General features: G+C 36.6%; 1 protein-coding gene across 1 annotated transcript in view; it reads left to right on the top strand.

The window, feature by feature from the left end:
- CBL (Cbl proto-oncogene) overlaps positions 1-23,547 on the top strand; it is an 88,189-nt gene that overhangs the window by 1,415 nt on the left and 63,227 nt on the right. Inside the window, exon 2 of the mRNA XM_068554545.1 lies at positions 18,844-19,091. Within this exon, the coding sequence (XP_068410646.1) occupies positions 18,844-19,091 (248 nt within the window). The remainder of the gene's footprint in view (positions 1-18,843; positions 19,092-23,547) is intronic.

The raw sequence follows: 23,547 nt of genomic DNA, 5'->3' as shown, positions 1-23,547 counted from the left end.
TTAATAACTTATTTTTGCAAAATTCATTCTACAGATGAAAGGTGACTTGAAGGATCAGGCGTGTATTGTAAGAGAATGGTGTTATTTCCTCCAGAGTAAAATTTTCTTTGGTTCCTCTCTGGGCCTAGGTTCCTCTTCTGTAAAGTTCTTCATGGATTGTTTTGGACTAGAAACAGCTAATAAAAGTGACTATGAAGCACTTGGCAAATATAAATGTGCTATATAAATGCTTAATAAGTCCTGTGTATGTGTTAGCGCTCCTGTAGTGCATACCAGTGGTTTCAGAAGCTACTTTTTCACTGCTGGTTCTTCTCATGTTAAGTAATTGGTATGGTAATGAATAAACAAGTATTTGTATGTTGATTATATTGGTGTTATAATGCTAATTTCATTATTAGAAATTGTAATAAAACCATTAAAGAAAGTTAGGCATAAAGGAAATTTTAAATGCATTGACACCTTGAAAATATATATGGAATATATTCAAAATCCGAAGATTGTAGGTTTGCATTTTAGGGAGTTAGAGTTAATGACTTAAAAAGTTTCTCCTGGAATGAAAAAACATTTGCATTTCTAGTTAGTTTCTCATTGTATCAACATGCGATGTATCAAAATCGTATTGATTAGAGACCTCTCCTTAAAAATAATAAACTTTTTATCAAACTTTTGAGTCTGTGTAACGTAGTCCTTAAAATAAGATTTCCCCTTAAGTCTTTCTCATTCATCTCTTTAAAGAGTGTGTGTTAAATTATGATTTCTTTTGCAGAATGTTTAATTATTGGGGAAGTATAAAGACCTCTCAGTTTTGAGTCAATGCTTTTCAGGTTTCGGTAGTTTCAAGGAAAGTAGGCTTCTGGCTTTTCCGTTCTAGCGTTGGGAAAGGAATGTTTTATTCTTGTGTTGCTTGTTTTGGAAAATGATTTTTAGTACTTTTTGCCCCATATCACATATTACTGGTTGTGCTGAAATGAAAATAGTTCTTTCTGATGTATTAGTCCAGTAGGTTCGTACTGCTTTCCAGATTTTCTGACTAATTCTGTAGTGTTGTTAGATTGCACTGTCTATTTTACTCTTGCTGTTTAGAGCATAGATGTTCTCTTTTTTCACTTTATTTTTATTGTTGAAAGTCTTAAATGTATCACTAACCCTTCTTGACTTTATGCCATATGATATAAGTGGAGAAGAACTTAGTGTCAAATCTATAGATGTCCCACACATTTATTGAATTTAGCTCTAAGTCACCATCTCATATCTGTTTTAACCTTGTCGTTGAAGCTAGGTGAATATTATTATCCCAGCCTATTATTAATCAGTTTATTGGTTTAGCCCTGGGAACTGTCTCCTCTTCTCCAATATTGGATGTATACGGATGGAGAAGTTGGCATAAGTCATGGGTTCTGGTCAACATAGGCCCAATTTACTATTCCACTGCAGAACCTAAACTCATTCTTGGAAAAATGCTTGTGCTAGAATGCTTGTTATTAAACAGAAGACGTGGTCAGCCTCTAGGTTTTTTTTTTGCCACCCCGGTATATTGTAATTAATATTTGTGAAGATACTTGTATGTGAAGAAAGTGGCTAGTAAGTAGAGAGACAGCAGGGCAGGGGAGTGGAGAGAGCAATCATATAAATTGCCTTGAATGTAAATATAGAAGTATCAAGGTACTTAATTTAGTGAGAGACTCAAAATTCTGTTATGAAGTAGAGTGGGAGTTGGCAAACTTTCTGTCACAGGACAGATAGTAAATACTTTAGGCATTACTGGCCACATATGCAGTCCTATATTCTTTTTTTTTTTTTTTTTAATAAATTTATTTTATTTATTTATTTTTGGCTGTGTTGGGTTTTCGTTGCTGCACGCGGGCTTTCTCTAGTTGCGGCGAGCAGGGGCTACTCATTGTTGCAGTGCGCGGGCTTCTCATTGCGGTGGCTTCTCTCGTTGTGGAGCACGGGCTCTAGGCACGTGGGCTTCAATAGTTGCGGCACGCGGGCTCAGTAGTTGTGGCTCACGGGCTCTAGAGCACAGGCTTAGTAGTTGTGGTGCACAGGCTTAGTTGCTCCGCGGCATGTGGGATCTTCCTGGACCAGGGCTCGAACCCTTGTCCCCTGCATTGGCAGGCAGATTCTTAACCACTGCGCCACCAGGGAAGCCCACTATATTCTTCCTATTGTTGTTTTTACAACTCTTTAAAAATGTAAAAGCCATTCTTATCTTGCAGGTGTACAAAAAAGGCTGCAGGCTGTAGTTTGTCCACCTCTGAAATAGAGCATCATGCTGGCAGTATTTTAGGTCCATGCTATGTTTTTATTTTAAATTAGCTTATGTTAGTAAAACCTTAAGGTGTTCATTTATTTAATGGGCTATAGTTTATTGGAAAAATGCTTTCCTTTAAAGCATGGGTTTAAAAAAGCATTTAAAAAAGATAATCCTTCTGCTACCTACCTTCTCCTGCTTGCCCTCAAAAAAGCACCTTAAGTAACTTCCTGTATTTTGGAAGTAAGATGCACTTAATAGAATTTATGAATCAGTATAGTTCATTGAACTCTTTTCTCCCTTTCTTCTTACCTTTCTTCCTATGCTTGCATGCTCACTAAATCAGGAGCACAGTAGTGCTAGGTGTAAATTCTTACATTCCAGGAGATTACATTATAGTAATAAGTGACTGTATGTTCAAAGTGATATGGGATCTCTTAAGTTTAAACATCATGTACATATTTCTTCTCTATCTTAACCTCTGAAGATTGTAAACTCCACGAGGACAGCAGCTATAATCTCTTTATCTCCTGCAGTGTCCAGTCACAAGGCCTTACACAATAGTAAGTGCGTTGTAAATATTTGTTAAATTAAACTGCTTTGTGTGCCCCAAAGGAATTCTGAAAGGAAAAGGTATGGGGGTGGGAATCATTTTTAATTACATTAAACTTACTTATTTCTTTCAGTAGTTTTTTGGCGGTATCATCCCTATTTTATGGATACTTAGCCTCAGAGAGGTTATGTAACTTAGTTAATAAGGGAGCTTGACTTGGAATCCAGCATTACGCAACTCCTAAGGCTTAGTTATTTCCTCCATACAGTAACTTCTCAGGTATACAACAAAGTCTCGATAACAAAAGTCATTTTTTGGAAAGTGACCTGTGTAGGTATACGACAGCAATTCTCACACACGCACACACACACTCTCACACCCGCCATTCACACACTCAGGCAAAGTAGATGTTCTCTTGAATGATGTTAATGTGGTGTTTAGCTATACTATTAAAAGAAATATCTTCTTTTAAGTTAAGGGTTTGTGTCTCTTCAAATTATGTGGACTGGTTACTTTGCATGGTTATCATGGAGGTTTGTACACATTATTCTCCCATTGCACTTAATTCATGCCATTCAGCTCTGATGGCAGCTGTCCTTGATGAAACATCTGCAGTGCCGTGGGGGGCTCTCAAAACAATAAATGTGGGCATTTCATCTTGTAGCACCCACCAGGTGGTGCTGGTTCATGTTATTTTTCTTCTAAAAATTGGAAACCCTTTCTGTTGCTATTGTATTAATAAAGTAGGTGTTTATTTTCTGGTAGTCAGCCCCTTCCCAATTTAATTTTAACTCTAGGAATTTTAGTCACCCAGGAATTTGTGATTCAAAATAAAGGTATTGGGATTCATTAAAAAAAAAAAAGTGATAGCATTTACCACTTTTTATTTCATCTGTCTCTCCCTCCACTAGAGCTCTTTAGGATCAAGGCTTTGTCTTTTTTTAAAATTTCTTTTTGGCTGCACTGGTTCTTCGTTGCTGTGCACTGGCTTTCTCTAGTTGTGGCGAGCGGGTGCTACTCTTCGTTGTGGTGCGCGGGCTTCTCGTTGCGGTGGCTTCTCTTTGTTGCGGAGCACGGACTCTAGGCGTGAGGGCTCAGCAGTTGTGGCTCGTGGGCTGTAGAGCGCAGACTCAGTAGTTGTGGCGCACGGGCTTAGTTGCTCCATGACATGTGGGATCTTCCTGGACCAGGGCTCAAACGCGTGTCCCCTGCATTGGCAGGCGGATTCTTAACCACTGCGCCACCAGGGAAGTCCCAAGGCTTTGTCTTAACATCAGTTCCTGTGCCTAACACATAGTACTTGCTGAATGAAGTGCAAACATTTTAACAAAGTAAAATGGGATCAAAACATGTTCCCTCATTTTCTATGTGATTAATTAGGAGGATCAGGTAGGGAATCTTTTTTTTTTTTTGAGTGTTGAATTAAAGTAACATTTACTAAAAGTAGTTTTACCTTTTTTGGTTATAAGGGTAATATACAGTCATTGTAAACAAAAAGGTTGTGTTGTTTTCATGCCTATTAAGAATTCCCCCAAGGGATGTAAAATTCTCCCTAGTTCCGTATGAATCGTGAGCTCACTGAGCATTTCATGTGATTCATGATAGAAATTTTGAAGGGTATATGGGATAAAAGTAGGGTTAGGCCAGGGAAGAACATAATCTGCTCTGTTCATTTCGTGGCTTTGGTTGAAGTTTTTGGTGACCCTTGCTGTAGTACAACCCGTTTTTAATCTGTTGTTTGTTGGCTGTATACACATGGGCAGATTGGTCCCCAGGTCTTCACTTTCAGTGGAGTTCATGTTATAGTCAAACATACGGATAATGTTTATACTATGAAAATCACCCCCCTAATGACTAACCTAGGGCATTAAAAGAAAAATGGACTAAGCATTAGTTTGAAAACTGAGCCTAAATTTCAATCACATTTTCCAATGAAGTTGTTAATTCTGATCTTAGAATTAATTCTGATCATTAGGTTTGTTGGAAGAGGGGGATTATAACAAGCAAGTCATTGTGAAATGTTTTCATGATTAGCACATTTTGTGCTGGAAGGAAATAGGTGGGAGTAGTCAACCAGGAGCACTGGAAGCCAGCCTCAGCTCTGTCCCCACAATGTTCCTTCCTGCAGCAGCTTCCAAAAGGAGGAGGGGAAAGGGGTGCAGTGATGGTATTGGTGGTACACACTCACTGGGGATTCAAGTCCTAGGAGATGGAATGTCACTGCCATAGAAACTCCTAAATCAGCAATGACCCTGGGTCTCCCCTCTGCAACTTTTGGGATGGATGGCGAGTCTTGCTTAGCAGACTCCTCTGCCTTGGGCGCCTTCTTACAGCCACCACTGACCTTCCCTCTTGCTCTGGGATCAACCACAAGAAATCTTAAAATGAGGCCAACTCACTGCTACTTCATTGAGGGGGATGGGATACTAATTCCTGCCTCCTTCTTTCTTAGAGCTACTTTGAATAGCAGTACACAGGTGTAGCACTCTTTGTGAAAAACAGTTTATGAACCATAAAATATGCAGAACAAAATGTAAAGGTCTCCTTTTACTCTCATGCTGCAAAATGACTACCCTCTCCAGAGGTAACCACTGTCTACTGCTAGGGGTCCATCCCTCCAGTCCCTTGTTCTAAGCAGCTCTGAGAAGGCCGGGTGGATAGCATTGCCCTTGAAAGATTTATGACTTGAGCAAGTTGTTGCCTTTTTAGCATTTACTCACTAAGACTGATAACTGAGTTCTAATAATGCCTTATATTGCTGAGCAGTTTACAATTTCACATCTGCTGATACAGCAAAAATTTCAAAATAATGTGTCTTATGAGAAAGAAAACAGATTCATAGAGTTTAAGTAACCTAAGCCACCCAACTAATACTTTTGTTTTTTTATGTGGATCTTGAACTGCTGTTCAGACTCTAAGTGATTCTTTTTTCTTTTTTAAAAAATTTATTTATTTATTTATTTTGGGCTGCTTTGGGTCTTCGTTGCTGCACGCGGGCTTTCTCTAGTTGCGATGAGCAGGGGCTACTCTTCTTTGCAGTGCGCAGGCTTCTCATTGTGGTGGCTTCTCTTGTTGCGGAGCATGGGCTCTAGTCGCGCGGGCTTCAGTAGTTTTGGCACGCGGGCTCAGTACTTGTGGCTCGTGGGCTCTAGAGCGCAGCCTCAGTAGTTGTGGCGCACGGGCTTAGTTGCTCCGCGGCATGTGGGATCTCCCCGGACCAGGGCCCGAACCCGTGTCCCCTGCGTTGGAAGGTGGATTCTTAACCACTGTGCCACCAGGGAAGTCCCTCTAAGTGATTCTTATAAGCCAGTGCTTCTCAGACTTGAACATGAATTCAGATCATCTGGGGATCTTGTTAAAACATAGAGTCTGAGTAGATCTGGTGTAGGGCCTGAGATCCTGTGTTGCTGACAGGGATCACACTTCAAGTAGCAAGGCCCCATACCACAGTTGCTTTTATTTTATAGATAAGCGTGACAGATTTTATTTAAAAAAAAAGAAATGACAGTAGAGTATCTTATTTATGTTTAAGGTATTAATTATTATGTTCTTAAATTTGGAAAGTAATGCATACTTATAAAATTACACATTTTTAAGCAAAAGTGGGATTTTTAAACAAAAATGCTTCTAGAATTAAAAAAATTTTTTGCTACATTATGGAGATTATCCATGTTAATACTACATGTAGGTCTCCCTGAATAATTATTTTTTATAGGTTTGTTTGTTTGTTTATTTATTTATTTATGGCTGCATTGGGTCTTTGTTGCTGTGCGCGGGCTTTCTGTAGTTGCAGTGAGCAGGGGCTACTCTTCGTCGCGGTGCGTGGGCTTCTCTCATTGCGGTGGCTTCTCTTGTTGCGGAGCATGGGCTCTAGGCAGGCGGGCTTCAGTAGTTGTGGCACGCAGGCTCAGTAGTTGTGGCTCTCGGGCTCTAGAGCACAGGCTCAGTAGTTGTGGCGCATGGGCTCAGTTGCTCTGCGGCATGTGGGATCTTCCCAGACCAGGGCTGGAACCCATGTCCCCTGCATTGGCAGGTGGATTCTTAAGCATTGCGCCACTAGGGAAGTCCTGAATTCTTTTTTTAAGGGGTGTATAAGATTTTATAATATGGATATATATGATTATTTAACAAATTCATATTGATAGTCTTCTAGGTTATTTCTGATTTTTAATACTAGAAACAATGCTGCAGTGACTATCTATTACGCAGTTGCTAAACATTCTTTAGAATAAACTTCTAGAAATGAAATGTACTGGGTCAAAGCAATCATACATTAAAGTTTGAAAAGTATATATTGGCACATTGGCTTCCAAAAAGTCTGCTTTCATCCACAATCCTTGTCTAGTTTGTTGATTTTAAATATGGTAGCTGATTCCTAGTTACTTCAGGTGAAAATTACGTTGGCACCTTTTCCACCATCACATTTTCAGTGAACATGAACTTTTTGCTGGGTGCTAGGGAGTTAAGGATGACTCAGTCCTCATACTTGCAAACTGGGGATATAACTGAAGGTGTTCAAAGGGATCAGGGAACCCCCTGCGGGAATCATTAGGCAAATCTTTACTTAATCCTTGAGACCAGAAAAAGGATTGGGACTGGGGAGGGACTAGACCAAGCAGAGAACTCCACAATATCCTAATTCACAGTTGTGCCTTAATTAGGGTCTGACATCCAAAAATGATGGTAAAATCATTTAATCTCTAGTTCATGCTAAGTATTGGTCTGAAGTTGCACTGATAAGTCTGAGAAGAGAATTATATTTTCCTTTTAAAAACAGAATCCCTGTATAAAAACTGCATGGTTAAGCTGTTAGCACATGTCGGTTATTTAATTTCCTACGTTGTACGGGCTGTATTTTTTTTTTTTCTGCAATTAATGTGATAAATGAAAGTAATGAGATTGGTAATTAGTTGTAAGTGACATAGTGCTTTTAATAAATAGTGTTGGGAGGTATTTGAGAAGTGTTGGGTAGTAATTACAGTTCAAGTCCCTGAATGGGTTTTGATAAATCAGTAATGGAGAAGAGTAATAAGAAGTAAAAGACTTTTTTTTCTTGGGGCCATTATCTAGTGATGATATGTTTCTTTTAAAAAAAGTATGGGTTTCTGATTTCTCTTTGAAAAACAGTCATAAGTTTTCATTTAAAAGCTTCACTGTGTAGTTACACTTGGAGAACTGTTAAATCTCTTCAAGTTTCTGAGTTGATTAGCTTCTAAAACTTGAAGCTTTAAGAAAAGAAATTAATTGATCTAACTCTTAATTTATAGAGGGAGAGAGACCCAGAGAGATGAGTAACTTGCCCAGGGTCACATAGCCAGTTAATGTCAGTCACCAGACTAAGACCCAGGTCTCTGGACTCCTACCCTGGTGTCCTTTCTGCTGTACCTCCTGTTCTCTTGAGCAACTGATTCTTTTAAAACTGTAATCAAATTTTATGTGTTTTATGTATAGCTCACCATACTGAATACTTGCTTTTGAAGCTTAGTGCTTATTTTAATCATGCTTTTTAACATATGAAAAAGTTTGAAATGAAAAATGCTTCTATGGATAAGTTAAGGTCTACAGAGATAAAAATACTTAGTCATTCATAATCATATATGCTTATAGTTTTCTGCCTAGTTAGAAATACAGTTCCTTAGTGTTAGGAAAGATTCTGTGTTCAGAACAGAATTAGGCATAGGCACTGTTCTCTGTAACGTTTCTGTTTTTAAAAATTTAGCAATTTCCAAACATAATTTTATTCCCCTTTATTGTAATCATAGCACTTTCCAAATTTCTTCTATTGACCATTGAGCCCTTGGCAGAAGCAAAGGGAGGAGCTAGGCCAGTGAGGAAGCTATTATGAATGGAGTATATGGCAGCTGTACAAGGATACTGTTGGTTTCCCAGAGCTAAGCATGTTTCTTTTTGACATTGTTCTGAGTGATGCTGTAAATGTACAGGCAGAAGTAAACAAAAGGAAGACATTTTTGCTATTGTAAGACTTTGAAAGCAAAATAAAGTTGAGAACAGACTAAGCAGGAAAATATCTTTCGGAAATTTTTCGGTGAATTTTTTAAGCTCAGAATGCACATTTGTGCTTTAGAGGTTAACTAAAACTGCCAATTTAACATTCACTAATAAAGGCAGGTTCTTTTGGCTTTTGATGTTTGTTAACTATTGACTTGAATTATTCACAAAGCCTTTTGGAAACTTTTTCCCTGGAGGTTATAAATATTTAGGGAATTTTTTTTTTTTTTCTTTACAGAAGATTTTAATGTCAAAAGAGTTGCTCTACCTATATACCTACTTTATGGTCTGTGTTAGTGTTAAGGAGTGCTGATTTCCCTGGTCATGTGATTGATTTATCTTTGAAAGATCTTGAGAAAAGCAGATACTTAATCTACAATTGATCTTTACAAGGTCACATTCTACGGAGGGACTGATAACATTTGTGGAACGTACATGATAGTAGTTTGAAAATGCGAACTAATCAAGTGTTTGGGAGACATTTAAAAACTCATGATATTTTAAATCTGTTATGAGGGGTAATATGTTTTTTCAGGTCATTGTCATTAATCAGCGTTTATTAATTGCTTACTATAGGTTGGGCAGAGCAATTTTAGTTTAGTTTTGTTGTTGTTGAAAGGAAGTATACCTTTTTTTCCAGAGGTATTAGGCAAATAATGCATTTTAACCTGAATTCTTAATGTTAATGCATTTGCCTTTAAATAGGGAGAATATATTATGGGTTGGCATGTGTAGCTCTGGATATAAATGTAAATAATTTGGGGGGAGCTCTGCTTGGTTTGGACCTTTGAAGGAGTGGTTACTGTAGTGTTTGCAGATTGTTGGTCACCCTGTTCTTGGGTGGCCTGCTGCCTTTTCTCTATTCCTTGGTTACCAAGTAGTCAGAGACCGTGCAGGTTTGGAAGGGTAGCTGTGTCATGGCCAGATGGTAGGAATAAGGGTGTCAGTTTCTGGGAGTCAACAAAGGGTGATGTGAGGTCTAACATTCTGTCTTCAATAGATAATTCCTGCCTAACCTGCAGATAAACCTGGTCGAGTTGTATGGAAATGGGGAGGGAACTAGCATTGAATGTCTACTTTATTGGAAACTGTACAGTCCTTTAATAAACATTTATTATGAGGTGGGTATTACCGCTGTCTTACAGGTAAAAGAACTGAGGCTCAGAGGTTAAGAAATTTACTGAAGGTAAATGACTGAAACAGGACATTCTGATGTGGCTATTTGGTGTAATCTTGTCAAGATACTAAAACACTTTAATTTTAATTCAACACATAAAAGCTTATATTTTAGTCTTCATCATACTGTCTCCTTGTTAATTCCCTGATACTCCACATCTCTCCCTTAATGACCCTCTTCACCTTGCTCTCTACACTGTAGTCTCACTGACCTTTCTATTCCTCACATCCAAACCTATTCTCACTTTAGGGCTGTTGGATTAGTTGTTCCCTCTGTTTGGGCTACTCTTCTGCTGATTCTACATGATGGGCTCCTTCCTGTAATTTTAACTCTTAGCCTAAATTCACCTCAGAGAAGCTTTCCCTACTCACTGTGCTAAAGTAGTCATCCAGCATTTTCTTATTATTCTATTTCAATTGTCTGCATAGAACCTGATATTTTTCTTGTTGATTTCCTTTTTGTTGTTTATTGCCTGATTCCTCTCAGATTCAGGGGTATGGTATTTCTACTTCTGTATCCCAGTGCCTGACGTATATTTGTTGAATGGATATGTTGAGAAAAATCAAAACCAGGTGCAATCTTCTTAAACGCACTGCCTTCATATCTCTGAATTTGTGTCTGTCTAAACCTGTCCTCATTCCCTTTCTTCCTGTTTTAAAGGAAGGAGGTGTCCCTTCTTTTAATGGTATTGGGTGTTTAGTGTTCTAGCTGTGTTGTAGATCCCGTTTTCCATTTTCTTTTAATTTATCTTTTTCTCTTCTGGTTCTTTCTCCATATAAAATATGCTCAGTATTCTCTGAAGATAAAAACCTTCGATCATATACCTCTTGTAGTCTTTGCTGAATCTTGATATCTTAGTCTCAATGTCAGTCTCCCCTAACTCCCTCCATGGACTAATTTAAGAACCTACCATTTTAATATTTTTATTATAAATATATATTCTGTAAAAATATATTCTGAATCATAAATACCTGTGTTCCAAATGAGGTTTTGGAATGTAATGCTTATAAATTGGGTACTATTTATTTTAATTAGTATGAGTTCTTAACTCTGTTGCATTTAGAATATAGCTGTCTTCTGAGGTAGAGTCTTTTTTTCTTGGCTGTGTTGTTCCCTTTTGGCTTGAAACCCTTGATAGGATGAGCAGCTTCCTAAAACACTGTTAAAATATTCATAAATCAGATATTTTTGTTGATTCAGCTTGTCTTTATTTGCCAGGCTTATATAGGGCTCTTTTTCAAGAGTACAGGAAATGATGTACAGAGGATAAAATATTTAGTTTAAAAATTTTAATATTGTCTTACATCATTTGAAGAGACATTAGTAATTAAATTGGAATTTTGCAATTGTTCCAGGTGGACCTAGTGATCCCACTTCTGGGAGATCTATCCTAAGGAAATAATCTGATGTTTAGAAGAATAAAATGCCCAAAGATGTTCATCACAGTGATACTTGTAATAGCGAAGACTTAAAAACAGTATAAATGTTAAAGTGGAGGGGATGGTTTAAGATATGGTATGTCTATAGAGTGGAACCATTTAGACATCTTTAAAAAGTTTATAATGAGCTTTTGGTGATGCAAGAAAATAGGCATTTTAAAATATTAAATAAAGAGTAAGAAGTCAGACTTCTGCTTCTACCATTGTTAGAGTAGGTTGTTTCAAACCAAATAATACTGCTGGCAACTACAAAAGCTAGAAGATGTTGAAGAGCTACAAAGGCAGTGAGGAATTAGAGGCCAGGTTCTGGAAGATAAGGAAAGCTCTGAGAGGTAAGCCTTATTTTTGAGGCCGCCTTTTCCATGAGGTCATTGCTGATTCTGGAAGTGATAGCTGAGAGGCTGAATAGAGTTTTCAAAATGCTCATGTCAAGGAGGACAAAAAATTGGAATTAGGGCCTGCCAAGGTTGAGGGCCTCCGGAAACACTCTAGGTTTTGGGGTTGGGTCCCTGAGGGCCTGAATTGTAGGAGTAAGGGTGAAACAGAAGTAAACCAGTCTTTACAGGGCACTGAAGACTGAAGCCCAGCTTTTTAATCTTCTCACTTTTGGGTTAGATTAAGATGACCTGGAATTCCTAGTGTCCCTAGCCAAATCTGTCTGCTAGAAGCAAAAGTAAATCCTTTCTGAATAACATCATCTGTAGCCTCAGATGGTCTCTATAATTTTTTATATACAGTGTTCAGCACTCAATAAAAAATAATTAGGCTTATGAAAAAACAAACTACAACTGAAAACCAACAGGAAAGATTGATAAAAGATACATACTTACGGGGGATACAGATATTTGAGATATCAGTCATGGACTTATATCTATGATTAATGTGTTAGAAGAACTAAAGATAAAATAGATAATTTTTTTTTGAGTATATCAAAATTTATTTAAGCATTCCCTTACTGTTGGGCAATAAATAAATTTCCAATGTTTTTTGTTTGAATTAAAAAAAAAATCCCATAAGGACTCAGAGGCAAAGAATATACAAATCAATTTTCACTGCAAAGTAAAGGAGCTGTTACAATGGAGGATTACTGGACTGAATGTCAATATTATGACATAGTATGAGTGTGTTTCATGTTTGGTAATTGCAATCATTGTTGCTTTTGTTGTGGTCATCCATGTACAATGCTTGGTGTCAGTCTATTTATCTCTTGTAAAAATAAAATACAGTGTGTGTGTGTGAAAACAAAAACAAAAACAAAAAAAAACTGAGTTTGTCAGGAGAATGAAACAATAGACTCACTGAGCTACCCAGAGAAATTGTTGAAAATGTGTAAGAGAACTCCTTACTTTTAAGAATTTATCATACAGAAATTGTCAGCTATTTATAATTGCAAAAAAACATTGGAAAAATAGATAATTTTGTCAGAGATCTGAAGTGGTAAATAATGAAATAGTAATTCTAGAACTGAAAAACACAAGAACTGATTGTTAACTCAGTGGGTGGGTTTAATAGCATAAAGCTGAAGGAAAAATTAGTGAGGTAGAAGGTAAGTCAGAAAAAAAAAAATCCAGACTGAAGCATTGAGAGACAAAAGGATGGAGAATACAGAAAAGAGTATGAGAGGCATATGGAATATTGAGTAAAGGTCTTATGTACAAGTACTTGAAGTTCAGAAGGAGAGAGGAAAGAGAATGGGGCAAAAGCAATATTTGATGAGAAATTGGCTGAGAATTTTCCAAAACTGACAGAAATTATCAAGTTCCAAATTAAAGAAGCTCTATAAACACCAGGAAAAATCCAGAGTAAACTACACCTAGGCACATCGTAGTAAAACTGTTGAAAACCCGAGGCAAAGAGAAATCTTAAAAGCAACCACAGAATAAGACATTTTATCTTCAAAGGAGCAACAGTGAGACTAACAGCCTGACTTTTCAACAGTGACAGTGGCATCTAGAAGGCATTCCTCATTTTATTGCACTTCATTTTATTGCACTTAACAGATAATGCATTTTTTTATAAATTGAAGGTTTGTGGCAATCCTGTGTTGTCAGTTGATGATTAGCATTTTTTAGTAATAAAGCATTTTTAAATTAAGATATGTACATTGTTTTTTAATAATACTATGTCTTGCACACTTGATAGACTATAGTATAGTGTAAACATAACTTTTATATGCACTGGGGAACCAAAAATTTTGTGTGAGTTGCTCTATTGCAATTCTTGCTTTATTGCCATACTCCCTTTATTGCAGTGGTTTGGTACCGAAACTGCTATATCTCCGAGGTATGCCTGTAGCTATAAAGTGACGACAGAAAATAACTGCGAATCCTTATCCAGGGAAAATAGCCTTTAAAAGTGGTTATAAAATAAAGATGTTTTCAGATAAACAAAAACTGAGGAGAATTTGTAGCCAGCAGCCCATTCCCTAAAGGAAATACTAAAGGATGTTCTTTAGGCTGAAGGAAAATTATTTCAGATGCAATGAAGAGCATTGGGAAGAGGGGTTGTGTGGGTAAATGTGAATGAATATTGGCCATATAAAATAATAACAGAAGTAATAGTAATAATAATGACTTGTGGACTTTATATGATATATGGAATTAAAATGTGTGATAGTAATAGCACATAACTTGAAAAGAGTAAATGGAGTTAGTGTCCCAAGTTCCTTGCGTTGTCTGGGAAGTGGTAAAAGTACTACTTTATATAAGATTTAATGAGTCAGAGATGCATTTTATAATTACTAAGGTATTCATTTAAAGAGTAGTAAAAGAATATATATTTGGCAAGCTGATGGGGGAGAAAATTGGGACAATAAAAAAATGCTTAAACCGGAAGAGGGCAAGAAAGGGGAGGTAAAGGAAGATGAAACAGGAGAGATACATAGGAAACAAATAGTAAATTATTTTATTATTTATTATAGGATCAGTACTTATTAAGTGAACCATATGAAATTGCCAGTATTTGACCTACAATAATAGCAGTTTCATAGTTGAAGTGTAAACAGGTCAAATTGGTTAAAATCTAAGATTATCAGAATTAAAAGGAAACCAGCTATATTCTGCATGACGAAGTCATGCATTAAATTTAAGAATACAGAAAGTTTGAAGGTAGAAGAATGGAAAAAGATACACCATGCAAACACCAACCCAGGAAAGTTGGTTTAGCTATATTAGATACATTAAAGGGGACTTTAAGGCAAGAAGTGTTTCTAAAGAAGGATATTTCGTTGATGAAAGTGCAGTTTACCAAGAAGAAAATAAAAAGGATGTTGAAAAAAATAATACAGTATCACAATTGCATTGATTTTTTTTAAACAAATGGAAAAAAGGGAAAAGTTCAGTAGTTCTTATGATTTATCATTACTAAAATGTTAGTGTTGTCAAACTAATCAGTCTTTGCATTTATGATTTAAAAAAATTTTTTTTATTGGAGTATAGTTGATTTACAATGTTGTGTTAGTTTCAGGTGTGCAGCAAAGTGAATCAGTTATACGTATACATATATCCACTCTTTTTTAGATTCTTTTCCCATATAGGTCATTATAGAGTATTGAGTAGAGTTCCCTGTGCTATAGGTCCTTGTTAGTTATCTATTTTATATATAGTAGTGTGTATATGTCAGTCCCAATCTCCCAATTTATCCCTCTCTCCCCTTTCCCCCACTGGTAACCATAAGTTTGTTTTCTGCATCTGTGACTCTATTTCTGTTTTGTAAATAAGTTCATTTGCACCATTTTTTTAGATTCCACATAAAGTGATATCATATGATATTTGTCTTTCTCTGTTTGACTTACTTCACTCAGTATGACAATCTCTAGGTGCACCCATGTTGCTGCAAATGGCATCATTTTGTTCTTTTTTTATGGCTGAGTAATATTCCATTGTATATGTGTACCACATCTTCTTTATCCACTCTTCTGTCAATGGACATTTAGGTTGCTTCCATGTCTTGGCTATTGTAAATAGTGCTGCAGTGAACATTGGGGTGCATGTATCTTTTCAAATTATGTTTTTCTCCAGATATATGCCCAGGAGTGGGATTGCTGGATCATATGGTAGTTCTGTGTTTAGTTTTTTAAGGAACCTCCATACTGTTCTCCATAATGGTTGTACCAATTTACATTCCCACCAACAGTGTGGAAAGATTCCCTTTTCTCCACACCCTCTCCAGCATTTATTATTTGTAGATTTTTTGATGATGGCCATTCTGACCAGTGTGAGGTGATACCTCTTTGTAGTTTTGATTTGCATTTCTCTAATAGTGATGTTGAGCATCTTTTCATGTGCTTTTTGGCCATTTATATGTCTTTGGAGAAATGTCTATTTAGATCTTCTGCTCATTTTTTGATTGGGTCATTTGTTTTTTTGATATTGAGCTGTATGAGCTGTTTGTATATTTTGGAGATTAATCCCTTGTCGGTCGCTTTGTTTGCAAATATTTTCTCCTATTCTGTGGGTTGTCATTTTGTTTTGTTTATGGTTATGATTTGCTTTTGTGTCTTAAGAAATGCTTCCTCTCTGAGATCATAAAGTTCAACAAATATTTTCCAAATTTTTTTCTAAAAGCTTTAAAGTTTTTTCTCCACACAAGATCTTTAATTCATCTGAAATTTACTTTTCATGTAACGTGTAAGGGATGTAATTTTTTTTCCCATATGGATAACCAGTTTTCCAGTAGTTTTTCTCTTGAACTGATTTGTGTGTGTGTGTGTGTTTTTTTTTTTTTCTTTTTTTGGCCACACTGAATGGCATGAGGGATCTTAGTTCCTCTACCAGGGATCGAACCCGTGCCCTCTGCAATGAAACCACCTAGTCCTGACCACTGGTCCTCCAGGGAATTCCTCTTGAACTGATTTGTAATGCCACTTCTGATGCTGAATTTCCATACATGTGTGTCTCTGTTTGGGCTCTCTTCTTTTCCATTTGGCCATTTATCTGTCTTTGGTCAACATCACACTATTTTAATTATAAGATTTTAAAAAGTCTTGATAACTCATTGGGTAAATACCACCTACTTTGTGACTTTTCAAAATAGGCTTGGCTGGTTTTCGTCTCTTTTTCTTCCATGTGGGTTTTGGGATCAACTTGTTAAGTTCCATGAAAAAGCTTTTTGGAATTTTGATAGGAATTGCACTGCATTTATATACTAATTTGGGGGAGAACTGACATCTCCTTAAACATGATAGGGTTCTTCATTAATTTCTATTTTTATGTTCGTCAGTGAAGTTTTATAGTTTTCTTCATAAGAGTCTTACACATTTTTTGTTAGATATATTCCTAGGAGCCTTAAATTTTTATTTATGCCATTCAAAATGGCAACAATTAAAATTATATTTTAAAATTATTTATAAAATTTTTATGAATGCCGTTTTGGTATATCAATTTTGAATCCAGCAACCTATTAAATTGTTTTGTTTCTAATGTTTTGTCAATTCTCTTTCATTTTATTCATGGACAGTTATATCAGCTACAAGTAAAGTAAAATTATTTTCTTTCTGTTACTTATATTTTTACCACCTATGTATGCATATTGCATCAATATAGTTTAGAGGGATATCTTTGTAATAGTAATGTAGTCATATACATGTAATTGTAATATATATATTTTGTTTCTGGTTTCTTTAGATCTACTTTGTTTGAGAGGAGCATCCATGTGGTAGTGTACTGTTGCTAGTAAATATACTACAGTTTATCCACTCTACTGTTGATGGACATCTGGGTTGTTTGCAGTTGTTAGTTGTTACACATTTTTGTATGTGTATCCCAGTATACCTTTCCAGGCGGAGAGCTGCAGGTTTGTAGGGCATATAAGTCTTTAGCCTGACAATACAGTGCTGAACTATCTTCCAAGGTGGTTTTATTAGTTTAGATTCCCACCAGCAGTATTTGAAGGTCCTTGCTCCTTGCCAGTGGTTGGCATTGCCAATTTGTTGTGTGTAGTGATAGTATCTAATTGAGAGCTTACAATTGTCATTTTAATGAAATTAAAATGATTAATGAGATTAAGCACCATTTCATGTTTATTGGTTGTTTGGATATCTTCTTTTGTCAAGTTTTTATTCAAGTCTTTTGTCCATTTTTGAGAATTCCCTGGTGGTCCAGTGGTTAGGACTCCATGCTTCCACTGCAGGGGGCACGGGTTTGATCTCTGGTCGGGGAACTAAGATCCCGTGTGCTGCGCGGTGTAGCCAAAAAAAAAAGATCGTCCCTATCCTACTGATTTGTAGATGTTCTTTATATATTCTGGATATGTATGTCTGGATATATACATATTGTAAATATCTTCTCTGATTTTGTACATATGTTTTTACTCTTTTGTGGTATCTTAGAAGTTCTTTCAGAGTATAGTAGAATTTAATTAATATTTTCCTCTATTAATGTTTTTTATGGTCCTGTTTAAGAATTTTTTCTCCATCATGAAGTAATGAAAGATAGTTTTCTTATCTTCTAAAGCTTTATTTGCCTTTCACATTTAGGTCTAGAGCCCATCTAGGTTTTTTGTTTTGTTTTGTTTTTTGCATAGTGTAAGGTAAGGGTTTAGTTTGATTTTCTTTTTTTCCTATATGGATTGTTCCACTACTGTTTTTGGGAAAGATCACTCCTTTGTGATGTCAAGGGTCTATATATGTGTGGGTCTATTTCTGTCCCACTAATTTATGTATCTTCCAGACACACAAAAATCCACGTAAATGGAAAGTACTAAATAAGATGGTAGGAATAAATACAAATTATTAGTCATTACAACAAATATAAACTCACCAGTTTAAAAACAAAGATTGTTACATTGGATTAAAAAAGTCTAACTATATGTTCTTTAAAAGAGACCTACTTAAAACTAAGAACTGAGAAAAGTTGAAAGTAAAAGAAGGTAAAATGAATTAACCAGGCAAATTCTGAGAGTTCGGCATTTATAGGGGAAGGAATGGTGTCTCAGTTCAACTCTTTGCTGGGTCCAAGGCCTCTGTGCTCCTGTCCCCTAGTGGTTGTTAAAGCTCTAGGCTCCTACGTTACCAGGTTTACCTCCCAGGGCAGCCACGTTCTTTATTTCTGCCCCTGGAAATTTTCTTTATTCTGCTGTGGCGTGAGCCATGCATTTCAGAGGAATTCGCCATGCTTCATCTAGCATTTTTTAGGCATGTATGTGGATGTCTTCCCCACCCCAATTGTTTAGTCTTCTATGTGTTGTCTGAACTGTTAGATATGGTTTTGAGAACCCACCCTCTAGGGAGACTACTAAAAATGTAAAGTGATTGCCTGTGGGTGTGTGTGTGGGTTATGGATCATTTCTTATATTCTTGTGCATTTTTCGTATTTCCACAAAAGAGGACATATTTTATAACTTTCTAAACTTAAAAATGGAAATTGCCCTTAAGATCCTCCAAGTAATAGCCCTTCTTTTCCATTTGTTGCAGGTGGTGCGGTTGTGTCAGAACCCAAAGCTGGCGCTAAAGAATAGCCCACCTTATATCTTAGACCTGCTGCCAGACACCTACCAGCATCTCCGCACTATCTTGTCAAGATATGAGGGGAAGATGGAGACCCTTGGAGAAAATGAGTATTTTAGGGTGTTCATGGAGAATTTGATGAAGAAAACTAAGCAGACCATAAGCCTCTTCAAGGAGGGGAAAGAAAGAATGTATGAGGAGAATTCTCAGCCTAGGTAATGGAGAATACTACACAAATATTTATTCAGGTCTGTGACTGCCCGAATAGGTAACACATAGAAATAGTTGAGTTGGTTTTAATTTTATGTCAATAAGAATAGAATGCAAAGTTGACATTTGACTTAAAGCTGTGTTTTGTATAAAAGGTTACCTTGGAGGGTATTGATCCATCCCTAGCTCTGATTATTTGTTTACCTCTGAAAAGTCAGTGACTTGCAGTCATGAAGATGAGTTGGAGGCAGTAGGTCTTTCAGAGGCCCTGAAGATCATGAAAGTTTGTGGATAGGTGAGAGTTTGAAAGAAAGAAGTTGGGGTTGGCAGTAAACAGTAAGAGGATTTTGCCCAAGCTGGTAGCATATTAAGTAGGTTATAAGTATGGGATAATAGGAAAAAAATTAGCCAGTAGTTTGGATAACTTTTTTTTAATGAAGCCAAGTAAAATGACATTTCCTTATAAGTAAAGTGACTTTTCAAATAGGATAGAATAGAATACTTTTCAAATAGAATTGGCAAAATGCAGTTAATTCAATAAACATTTGAAGGACCAATAGGTATTCCTTTGTACTTATTAAATACTAAAAACTATACTGACTGTCCCATATGTTATTGGCTTGGTTGTCATATATTATGCACTGGGAGAGAAACAGGTTGATTGTATGCATGGTATAGTTGTGTTTGGTTTTGTCTAATTGGAATGAAATATTAACTCATCTGGAACAAGTAATAAATGTAAATTCTATTATAATTTTTAGGGAATAACTTACTCTTGAGAAGTGACTTGAATTGGGAGGGACAGTAATTTCTGAGGGCATTCAGTTAGCATGCCGAGCAGTAACTTACTAAATGGTTATCCTTGTAGCGTTTGACTCTGTTGGCTTAGATTCTGGGAACCTTCATCTCTCACTTAAAATTTTACCCACATCATTATTCGTGTTACCTTTACTGTGACAGATTACTCAGGTTTGGTCCAGAGTATTAGTATTTTCTTCTTAAAAAGGTTTCTGGTAACTGAATTCAATCTGTAGGGACCTTTGTAACATCTCATTTATGTGAAAATGAACTTTGTCCATTTTAATTATTTAAATTTCATGACTTTTGTCATTTTGTATTGCTGAATTAAAAAATAATTTTGGACTTTATTACGTACCAAAACTTAAAATTTTTATTCATTATCCACAGTGTACTAGGTTCTAATTCTAGGAGGTGAAAAGGAGAGTTAAGTATTCAATTCTGATGTCATGTGATAAATACTTTAATAGAGATGTGTACAAAATGCTGTATGAACACAGTTTTACCTAGTGGCATCGGGGAAGGTGGCACAGAGGAAGTGTTATTTGAGCTAGATTTTGAAGGGTAAGTAGGAATTTTCTAGGCAGAGAAGTGAAGAAAAGGCCTTTAACACAGTGGCATGAAAATGCAGGCTCTGTTTGTTTAAGGAACGTGAGCGGTCTGGTTTGGCTAGAATTAGGGGAGATAGATAAGCTGGAAATATGGGTTGGAGTCAGATTGTAAAGAGCTGTTTTTTGACCTCAAGACTTTCTCCTATAGATAACAGGCTGCCGTAGAACAGGTTTTTTTTTTTTTTTTTTTAAATAGTGGAATAAAAATTGTAGATTTTTCAGTCTTCTTAGAGCACACTGAACATTGTTTGACTTTGTTTTTTTTTTTTTTTTTTTTTAATGACTGACAGTTCGTCACTGAGAGGCAGAATAGTCTACTGGTTAAGAAGAGGAGGGACTCTGAAGCCAACTGCCTTAGTTTGAATCTTAACTTTTCCACTTAACTTAGCTGTGTGATTCTTCGGTTTCTTCATCTGTAAAATGAGATAATAGTATTACTTTCCTTGTAGGATTGTTGGGAGTTTAATAAGTAACTAAATGTTCGGTACTTACAACAGTGATTGGCACATTGAAAGTGATAAGTGGGTTAGCTCTTATTATGTTAATCATCTTCATTATTTTCATTACTATAAGTATAGATTGTTGTATCAGGCTGTTTATCATTGGTACTGCCAGAACCTAATGAAATGCGTAGACCAATTTGCCCTTACTAAATGGCTTCACACAGTGCTTGTAAGTTCTTTTACCTTTTTAACAAAACCTTACTGTCAGTATGTCTGTCCGTATCAATTTCATTTCCCCTAATATGAAGCTTTTAATCCACTATATGCTTTGACCATACAACCAGGTTTGTACAAATTATATATAAAGTGAGAATAAATAAATTTGAGGTGAGAATACATTTTTTTTTTCCAGTAAAGGAAAATATATGGCTATACTGTACCATCTTTGTGATCTGTATTTTGGTTGTTTGGAGGCTTTTTTTGTATTCAGTTTAAAAAATTGAGATATAATTCATATACTATAAAATTTACCTTGTAAAGTGTATAATTCAGTGGTTTTTAGTGTGTTCACAAAGTTGTGCAACCATCACTACTATATAATTCTAGAACATTTCTGTCACCCCAAAAAGAAACCCCATGTTCATTAGCAGTCACTCCCCTTTCCCCACTCCTGCTTCCCTCCAGCCTTTGGTGATCACTAATATTTACTTTCCGTCTCTGCGGATTTGCCTGTTCTAGACATTTCATTTAAGTGGAATCATATAACATGTGGCCTTTTTTGTCTGGCTTCTTTCACTTAGCATGTTTTCACGTTCATCCATGTTGTAGCATAGAATAGTACTTCTTTCTTTTTTATGGCTAAATAATATTTTATTGTATTGACATTTTGATTATGGACATTTGGGTTGTTTCCACTTTTGACTATTATTAATAATGCTACTATGAACATTTATGTACAATTTTTTGTGAAGCTCTATGTTTTCAGTTCTATTGGGTATATACCTAGGACTGGAATTACTGAGTCATATGGTAATTCTATGTTTAACATTTTGAGGAACCACCAAACTGTTTCCACTGCAGCTGCACCATTTTACATTCCCCGAGCAATGTATGGGGGTTCCAACTTCTCACCAATACTTATTATTATTATTATTATTTTGGTTATAGCCATCTTACTGGGTATGAAGTAGATATCTCTTTGTGGTTTTGATTTTCATTTCCCTAATGAGTAACATAATGAGCCTTCTTTTTACATGTTTATTGTCCATTTGTATATGTTCTTTGGAGAAATGTCTGTTTGAATCCTCTGCTCATTTTTTGAACTGGGTTACTTGTCTTTTTTTTTAAATAAATTTATTTATTTTATTTTTGGCTGCTTTGGGTCTTTGTTGCTGTACGCGGGCTTGCTCTAGTTGTGGTGAGTGGGGGCTACTCTTTGTTGCGGTGCGCGGGATTCTCATTGCAGTGGCTTCTCTTGCCACGGAGCACGGGCTCTAGGTGCGCGGGCTTTAGTAGTTGTGGCTCGTGGGCTGTAGAGCAGTCTCAGTAGTTGTGGCACACAGGCTTAGTTGCTCTGCAGCATGTAGGATCTTCCCGGACCAGGGCCCGAACCCGTGTCCCCTGCATTGGCAGGAAGATTCTTAACCACTGCGCCACCAGGGAAGTCCTTACTTGTCTTTTTATTGTTGAGTTGTAAGAGTTCTTTACATATTCTGGGTACTAGATTCTTATCAGACACGATTCATAAAACTTTATTCCCATTCTGTGGGTTGTCTTTTCACTTTCTTGATAGTATCATTTGAAGCACAAAAGTTTTTAATTTTGATGAAGTCCCGTATTTTTTCTTTGGGTACTTGTGCTTTTGATTTCATAGGTAAGAAACCATTGCCTAATCCAAGGTCATGAAGATTACACTTCTGATCATTTTGAGTTAGTTTTTGTTTATGGTGTAAGGTAGGGTCCAACTTCATTCTTTTTTTTTTTTTTTAAATTAATTAATTAATTTATTTATTTTTGGCTGTGTTGGGTCTTCGTCTCTGTGTGAGGGCTTTCTTTGGTTGTGGCGAGCGGGGGCTGCTCTTCATCGTGGTCGCGGGCCTCTCACTGTCGCGGCCTCTCTTGTTGTGGAGCACAGGCTCCAGACGCGCAGGCTCAGTAGTTGTGGCTCACGGGCCCAGTTGCTCCGCGGCATGTGGGATCTTCCCAGACCAGGGCTCGAACCCGTGTCCCCTGCATTGGCAGGCAGATTCTCAACCACTGCGCCACCAGGGAAGCCCCAACTTCATTCTTTTGATTGTGGTCATCCAGTTTTCCCAGCACCATTTGTTGAAAAGACTGTCCTTTCCTCATTGAATGGAGTTGGCATCCATGTTGAAAATTAATTGATCGTATGTGTAAAGGTGTATTTCTGGGCTCTCTATTTTATTCCACTGGTCTATATGTCTGTCCTTATGCCAGTACCACACCATCTTGATTACTGTAGCTTTGTAGTAAAGCTTTGAAATCAGAAAGTGTGAGTCTTCCAATTTTGTCCTTTTTCTAAATTGTTTTGGCTTTTTGAGGTCCCTTGAGATTCTTAATGAATTTTAGGATTAGCCTGAAAATTTCTA

The sequence above is a fragment of the Eschrichtius robustus genome, chromosome 11, assembly GCF_028021215.1.
Source record: "Eschrichtius robustus isolate mEscRob2 chromosome 11, mEscRob2.pri, whole genome shotgun sequence".
NCBI lineage: Eukaryota > Metazoa > Chordata > Mammalia > Artiodactyla > Eschrichtiidae > Eschrichtius > Eschrichtius robustus.
The sequence above is the reverse complement of the archived record's forward strand: the minus strand, read 5'-3'. Positions and strand labels throughout refer to the sequence as shown.